This window comes from Fragaria vesca, linkage group LG5 (genome assembly GCF_000184155.1).
Source record: "Fragaria vesca subsp. vesca linkage group LG5, FraVesHawaii_1.0, whole genome shotgun sequence".
In the NCBI taxonomy this organism is placed as follows: Eukaryota; Viridiplantae; Streptophyta; class Magnoliopsida; order Rosales; family Rosaceae; genus Fragaria; species Fragaria vesca.
In genome coordinates this window covers 8,144,629-8,152,918 of record NC_020495.1, presented here as the reverse complement: position 1 = coordinate 8,152,918, position 8,290 = coordinate 8,144,629, and the positions used below count along the sequence as shown (strand labels likewise).

General features: G+C 38.4%; 2 protein-coding genes across 2 annotated transcripts; one reads left to right on the top strand and one right to left on the bottom strand.

The window, feature by feature from the left end:
- Window positions 1-1,612: 1,612 nt before the first annotated feature.
- On the top strand, window positions 1,613-3,292 carry LOC101300055 (probable pectinesterase/pectinesterase inhibitor 51-like). The gene has a single exon (XM_004299295.1). It carries the CDS (start codon window positions 1,613-1,615, stop codon window positions 3,239-3,241), a length of 1,629 nt encoding a protein of 542 aa, XP_004299343.1. The 3' UTR covers window positions 3,242-3,292.
- Window positions 3,293-4,952: 1,660 nt separating this feature from the next.
- Window positions 4,953-6,654, bottom strand: LOC101300345 (thioredoxin-like 1-2, chloroplastic-like). The gene is made up of 4 exons (XM_004299296.1): window positions 6,201-6,654; window positions 5,912-6,094; window positions 5,616-5,780; window positions 4,953-5,517 (listed from the first exon to the last, which is right to left on the bottom strand). Exons 1-4 carry the CDS (start codon window positions 6,387-6,389, stop codon window positions 5,251-5,253), a joined length of 804 nt encoding a protein of 267 aa, XP_004299344.1. The 5' UTR covers window positions 6,390-6,654; the 3' UTR covers window positions 4,953-5,250.
- Between the last annotated feature and the right edge of the window lie 1,636 nt (window positions 6,655-8,290).

Genomic DNA, 8,290 nt, shown 5'->3' with positions numbered 1-8,290 from the left:
TAGTAAACCTTCCCTCAGAGCATGTGCCTCAGCAACGAGGACATTAGCAAACCCGAGGTTCTTTGAAGCTGCAACAATTGGCTGGCCTAAGAGCATCTCCCATGGTAGGCTAAATTCTTAGCCAAATTTAACTTATAAAACAAGAATATTTTGTGGAATCTTTTTTTAGCTTACCAGAGTCTCCCACCATAAACTAAATCCTTAGCCAAATTTATAGCCTTCTGGTTTTAAAAAACACTCCCACCATAAGCTAAATCCAAGGTAAAGTCATTTATTTTTCTTTTTTCATATATTTGTTTAAATCAATAATTACTCATAAAAAAATATTATATAAATATATTTGATACGGAGCTCATATGAAAGATCTCGTCTAGATTTTCGCGATGGTTGTGAGTAACGAATTTTTAATTTTAATGATAGTGTAAATTAAAAGGAGAAATGTAAAGTTAAATAAAATAACATTTAATTTTAGCTTACAAACTTCATAAGCCAAATAGCTCAAGCCAAATTTTTTATCTTAGAAAATGTAATTTAGCTTATGATGAGAGTAAACATAGGTTAAATTTAACTTTTTAATAAGAGATGGTCTAAGGAGTTACGGACAACAAAGCCCGCCTGCTGCTGCTGGTGCTGAAAGATTGTGCACTGATCCGTCAAATTTAAGCTTGTCGGCATGTGCAGGGGGAGGATCCCACTTTATAAAAGTAGGGTCGTTGGAAGAGGTTGGAAGAGTTATGGATCGGGAGAGAGTTTTCCATATCTGTGGCAATGGACTTCCGTATAATGCAGATCAGAAGGCCATAAGCTGTTTTAATAAAATAAAAAAATAAAAATCCCAGAGCTAGTAAGGCCCCAAATCACTTCATCTTGTTTATTAGCAACATAGATGAGACTAGATCGTATAGTATCCAAGGTGATCCTGTAAAAGAAGTTCTCAATAGTAGTTAGGTCCCATGAACCATTTGAAATAAACATATTAACTGTAGCATCTAAGTTTAGCTGAGACACTTTATAGTTGATACTAGTTACTTCATGGTTTTGGGTAATGATATATTCATTGGGCCCTTGGGCCATAAGGTTCATGTTAGTTGTTATACCGTAGGGCGCCTCTATGTCAATAACTCATTATACTAGCATATATACTCCGCCTCAAAAGGAATGGTTAGGACCCAAATTGATATTACAACCCGGAAAATGCGATTGAGCATTGTAAATTAATGATCATCTCAACAAAAAATTCAAAGAAAACAAAATTCGGGATCTGCATTATGACCACCGATTAATGAGATTAAGTTTACCTTTTGTGATTGGGAAATGGATTACTACATTTCTTTTGACCCAATTAAGTATCAACGTATTTTATATGGTATAAAATCTCATGAAGAACAATCTAACGGATACATTGCCTATGAAACTTCTGTTCCTGTGAAAATTAACTATAGTTTAATACGGGTACAACAAGTCAACAACCTTCCTATTTTTATCGGGATCTTGTTGCTATCCTGGTAACGCTAGGTTTCATTAACTTCCCTAATTTGAATTTTTGCATTGCCTATTAACAGCTCCTAAGAACAATCAAATCTCAAAACATTACAATTGCTCTGTGGAGTCAATGGCATCCCGGTTTTTTCTCCTCACGCTCACCCTTACTCTCTCCCTCACCCTTTCATCCGCCACTCGCTTCCTCTCAGACTCCAAACTCGCCGCCTCATCTCCGATCGACCAAGCCTGCAAAGCCACCCGCTTCCCTGACACCTGCAAGGCCTCCTTGTCAAATAAAACCCATGACCTTCCCTCTGACCCTAGCCCTCTCCAAACTCTCCAGCTAGCCCTCAATGTCTCCTTCAACGGCCTCAAAACCGCCCAAAATATGGTGGCCGACATTCTCAACTCCGCCGCCGGCAGCGTGAACCGTACAACCGGCGCCAAAAATTGCATTATTAATCTACAAAACTCCGAGTACCGCATATTACTCTCCCAGGACGCCCTCAAAAATGGCCGGACCAAAACCGCACGCGCCGCCATGAGCTCCGCCCTGATCTACCAGTTTGACTGCTGGTACGCCTTCAAGTACGCCAACGACACCCAGTTGGTCATCTCCACCATGTCATTCATCAACGACTCCCTGACCGTCGACACCAGCAACGCCCTCAGCATGATCTTTTCGTATGAAAACTTTGGAAACGACACCAAGTCTTGGTCCCCGCCCAAAACCGAGCGTGACGGATTATGGCAGGTCACGCTCTCTAACAATTCGTCCTCAGACTATTCTGTACCAAAAGATCTGACGGTGAACGTGACTGTTTGTAAGGATGATAAAACTGACTGTTACCGGACCATACAGGCAGCGGTGGACGCGGCGCCGGAAAATTCCAACGAATTTTTTGTGATTAAGATAAATGCCGGGGTGTATGAAGAGATTGTTGGGATTCCTCTAGAGAAGAGGAATGTTGTGTTTCTAGGGGAAGGCATGGGCAAAACAGTAATTACAGGGTCTTTGTATGTGGGCCTGCCAGGAATTGGGACGTACAACTCCGCCACCGTGGCTGTTTACGGCGACGGCTTCATGGCCAGCGGCGTCACATTTGAGAACAAGGCCGGCCCCGACGCCAAGCAGGAGGTCCACCAGGCGGTGGCTTTCCGATCAGACAGTGATCGCTCTATCATCGAGGACTGTGAGTTCCTTGGGCACCAAGACACTCTCTACGCTCGTAGCAACCGCCAGCTCTACAAGTCATGCAGAATCCAAGGCAATGTCGACTTCATATTCGGAAATGCGGCTGCCATGTTCGACAACTGCACCATCCTCATCGAGTCTAGGGAAGTGACCCCAGAGAAAGGGGAGAAGAACGCCGTGACGGCTCACGGCAGGACAGACCCGGCGCAGGCGACGGGGTTCGTGTTCCGGAACTGCTTCATTAACGGGACGGAAGAGTACATGAAGTTGTACAAAAAGGATCCCAAAGTGCATTTGAACTACTTAGGGAGGCCATGGAAGGAGTTTTCGAGGACGGTGTTCTTGAATTGTAGCATGGAAGGTCTGGTTTCAAAGGAAGGGTGGATGCCTTGGAGTGACCAGTTTGCTTTGGCGACACTTTACTATGGGGAGTATGGGAACTCGGGACCGGGGGCAGATTTGGCCGGGAGGGTGAAGTGGAGTAGTGAGATTCCGGCCGAGCATGTTGATGCTTATTCCGTGCAGAATTTCGTTCAGGGAGATGAGTGGTTGGTTTACAACTAGAGAAGAGGGAGTGCTTAAGAGCGAGTATAATGGGATTGATATTGTAATCCAGCTTTTAGATTAGGTTTCCGGCCATATATTCTATTTTGAATAAAGATTGACGCTTGGAAAATACTAGGAATTGCAAGTTTGATAATATTTTCTCACTCGCTGCTTGAAAATATTGTTTCTCATTGTTGTCCTCGTTATGATATATTCTGCTACTTCTTAAGTTTGGTATTCTCGGTTTGTTATGTGTATTGTGTTCTATCTTTTCATTCTTTTGTAATTTTTCTATTGAAATAGTTCAATCGGCTGGTGTCTAACATATTGGATGACAATATGTGCGTCCTAAATAAGCAGTAGTTTCTCTAGAACTAATTGGATGATGAAAATCACTTGAAAGGTAATTTTAGTGTGGCCGAATTGATCAGTTCTAGATGAAACCAATCATTTTCCACAACACATAATTGATGGATTTGTATATTGAGAAAACCATATCAAGAAGTTGAATTAGGTAAAAACCACAAACAAAACACTCTCTTATAAGTTAAACTGTAAAACCACTTTAGCTTCGAGTGAATGATGATTCTGCAGCCAGTTAACACACATGACAAACTGTTAAATCACTTGTATGTGGTAAATAAGTTGCTGCACCTAAAGAGAACGATTATTACCAAGTCATATGTGGTGGAATATCAGCAATTCATATGGTGAGCAAGCCTGTACCAATTATGTATTATGATATGAATTTCCATGTGGAGGAAGAAAGAGAAATATCCATTTTCCCCTATCCATTATCATGGAAGAGGAAACTGAAAACCGAACTGTGTGCTGGATTGGATATGGATTCAGTCAGAGCTTCTACATACTGCAAATGATATAGATGGTGCCTCAAACCACTTGCCCATTGTTTCAGATTTTGCAGTCATATTATTATATCCTCCTTCGGACCCATGCTGAGTCGGATTCTGGGTCATGCTGAGTCGGATTCTGGGTCATCCACATCACTCCCATTGTATCTGTCCCATAAAACTCGTTTTCAACTTTGTGTTTTCTATTGTGTTTGGCAATTGAATACCTCTTTCTTTGTTGGAGTTGTTGGTTGAAACATTTCTTTCTCCAAAATTTACCTTTAGTAACTCGAATTCTATGTTTGGTTTTTACTCAAAAAGAAAAACTTACATATCTGATTCATACAATCATACCAGAAAATGCATTAACCTAACTAATTTAGCTTTTGAGTTAGCATGATAATGATGGGACTTGATTTACACCTCAATTGTCACACTATTTCAGATGTTAGGTTCTCTGTCACCAACCAATTACAAAGTTAAAATGAGAAAAATGAGTTTTCTCTCATGAATTATACTTTGGAAATGAACTTTTGAGGAAGTGGAAAATGACATTAAAAAGGAATATCTAAAACTTTGGAAATTAGTCTGTTAACCTCCAACCCCCACATTGATTCCCACAATGGACAGATAAATCCCAATGAAGAAGATCCCACCTCCAAAAGAGCCAAATCATTACCCAAAGCTTTGCTTTCATTTTCAAATTCAAAATGTAGAACAAAGAGAAATCCAAGTTTTTGAATGTTCATAGAATACCAGCATTGTCAACAATTCAAGGCTGGCCACAAATGACAAACCAACTCATATCAACTTTACTCATGTTTTGAACTGGTCCGACTCATAGCTGGAAATCCTGGAATTATTTGACAGGAAAGTTTCTAACTTGGAAAAAGATCATTGCCATGACCCCATTCAAGATTCACTAATATATTGTAGGTAACCAAAACAAATTGACACAGGTAACAATCTAGATCTGTATCAAGCTCTCAATCAGATCTACTACAATCTCAAATCCAATAACAGATTAACAAAATGCAGGGTTCTATGTTAAAAAGATCAGAACCCTGCTTATGGAAAACCTAATAGTAATGATGTATTTACAACACCAAGCAGACAAATTGGTATGACAAAAGTCACAAAACTGGAGCTGCTTTACTCCAACATGCCTAAACTGTTTCAAATCTTTAGCAAGGCACTTTCTTCTTCTGCGAGTTCTATGTCATGGTTATGGATAACATTACTCCAAACACCAGACAAATCTATACTTTTCATGATCAAATCCTCCTCCACTCTCTCTTCTTTGGTTGATGGTGGAGAAGATCTTGCTGATATCTCACCTATCTCAGCCAAGTGTAATATCTCAGACTCGTCTAAACCTTTTGCAGGGCCAAGACTACAACCCTCAGCCCCATATTTAGCTAATGCATCTTTGAATTTCTTGATCTGTAAAGCAACGAATCCAATTAGCATAATTCAACCATAAATACACACCAATTTAATCGATTATGACAAACCAACATTGAAGGAAATGCAACACTTACAGTGGCATTGGTGCAGCTGAAGCTACACACTCGCCCTTCAGCGCCTCTATAAAACCTAAAGAATGGAAGCACATGAATGTGGAGACCATGGCACATAGTCTTGAGCTCTTCATAGTTAACCTTGAGAAAAATTGCATCTGGATTCTGTTCAGCCAGCTGACAGATCTGAACAAATTCACAAAGTTATTGGTAAACATATATCCCAAAATGCTCCAAGCTAAAATTAGACATGCTATAATTTTTCAAAAGGAAAATTTTTTTAATTCTAAATTGAATTATGAATTTATGAAATATACCTTGGGATGGAGAGCTCTGCAACCTCCACAACCAGGTGAGTAAAAATCCACTACAACCAATCTATCACCCGCAGTATGCAAAGAATCAATGAGTTCTTGAGCAGAATGGATCTCCACCATGTTGGGTTTTAGGGTTTTCTCCCACCATTTCATAGCTTTGCTTACACAGATTGATGCTTGAGCCTGAACCCAGATACATTTACACACCATTAGTAACATGTAAAACTTGAACACAAAAAATTCCTAAAATTAAAGCTAATAAGATTGAAAAGCAGAAAGCTTTACATACATGAACAGATAAATTTCTGGGGGCCTTGGCCCTCAAATTCTTTAAGCCCTTGTAATCTGAGATGGGTTTTCCCAAAAATTCAACACCCAAAACCGGAAAAGCTCTGGAATTTGATTCTCTGGATTTGGAGCGCAGACTAATCTCATGAACCCCAGAAATGTACAAACCACACTTTGAAGCAATTGCCATGTTGAATATGTCAAATCTGAATCCCCTTTTCAGACACAAACGGCAAAAACCCACAAGAACCCACTTCACCTCTTGTTTCTTGAATCAAAATCCCTCAAAATCTTGATCAAGACTTGAGCTTTATGAGCCAAAAGTGAAGCTTTAAACGAAAAGGTGCGGTCTTTTTGACTAGCTTGAATTGGGTAAGACAGATGGAGAGAAAAAGAGAGCTGTGGATGTTAATCTTGGAAAACTAGGAGGAGGAGGAGGAGGAGGGGGAGAAATAGAAAGAAGCTGTATATAGAAAATGTGGTAGGTGGGGTCTTTTCTGATTTGGACTTTACCTTATCCACATTTTTTCTTTTTGGATAAAATCTCGCACTGAATTTTAGCAAGTGTCTATAAAATTAAGGTTTTGGATTAAGTTGGCCTTGTGTTTTGCTATATTTACCGGAATTATGTTCGGCAGTTATAATGGAAACCGCGTAGCTGACTGTGTCTGCCTCCCCAAAAAATTTGGATAAGACGACTCTTCTCTTACTGCAGATGAGTAAATTAATGACTTTGTCTTCTCAATATGATGTTTCTGAGATGCTATTTTGGTAACAACTCTGTGTGTTTTCTTTTGGTCGACCAAGGAAATTTACTTTCTTGTAGTTTTATTTGAAGGATATAGAGGATCATATTTGTATAATGTGTTCATAAACGTTGTATAAATTTACCTTTATTGTTGTCCGAGATTAAAAGATTTCCCTCTGCTAATTGATTCAATGCTGCTTAATTACACATTTACATAGGTAATTTTCTTTTACTCTAGGGGGTTCTATTTTGTTGCAATTACACAAATGCACGCAAGAGAAACCACTAATGACTTATTCCTTGTATCGAAACAAAAAAACCACTAATGGGAAAGCCTATTAAAGTCGGTAATGATGTCTTAATTAGGGTTGTGGCGCAAGCGTTTAGGTCACAATAACTTTCATGATATTCTTGTGATTAATGTAAATCCGATGAGACAGAAGTTGGTGCCTCAAATACTATTGTCGAAGAAAAAACCAAAGATAGTGAAGTCAAGAAAACGATCTGGGGCCAAATTCTGTGGGCAAGAAAATAGAAACTTGGCTACGTACCCTTATTAAAAAATGGAAAAATGAGGTTAAAGCAAGCCAGCAAAAATTTGTCCTCTTGACAGTTGGCGCTAATTTATCTATTACTAAAGCTTGGTCGACTGTTCATATCATAGGCATATGAACAGTGATTTTTTTTTTTTTGTTGAAAACAGGTAATTTAGATTTTTTTTAGATAAGCTTTCTCTTAGCAAAGATTTTTTTGCCTTCCATTTTTTACTTTTCTTCTGCATCATGAATCTTACAAATCAAAATAATTAGAGCATTTATATTTTGGGTAAAATACAATACTAGATGTTTTGTTGTATAAAAGTTGTTTTTGTGATAACTCTTATACATAAGTGGAATATGCATAACGTGGAAACTACACCACACCAAGAATTTTGTCCCTGTTATTTTTAAGAAACCACAATATTTTCATTAACCCTAGATATATAATCAGTATAATAGCTGGGTATAATTTGTATGTATAATATTCTATGAAGTACATATCAGAAACATTTCTATCAATCAATTAACCCATTGACCAGCTTCATAACGTTGTTTTTGGATAAAGTAATTTTAATGTCCATAGAATTTTAAAATTATAAGAATTACTATTTCATGAATTTAAATCCTATTAATTAAGAATTTCATTGTTTGGATTTCATGATGTAGAGTTTTAAAATGACAAAAATTTGTACTCAGACTAACCTTAGTTAAGGGAATTGATAAATGACGCTTACTTTATGAGGAATTCAAATCGGGAATTTTAGAATTTGTATTCAGCCTATGAACAGTGTTTTTACCCTGTTC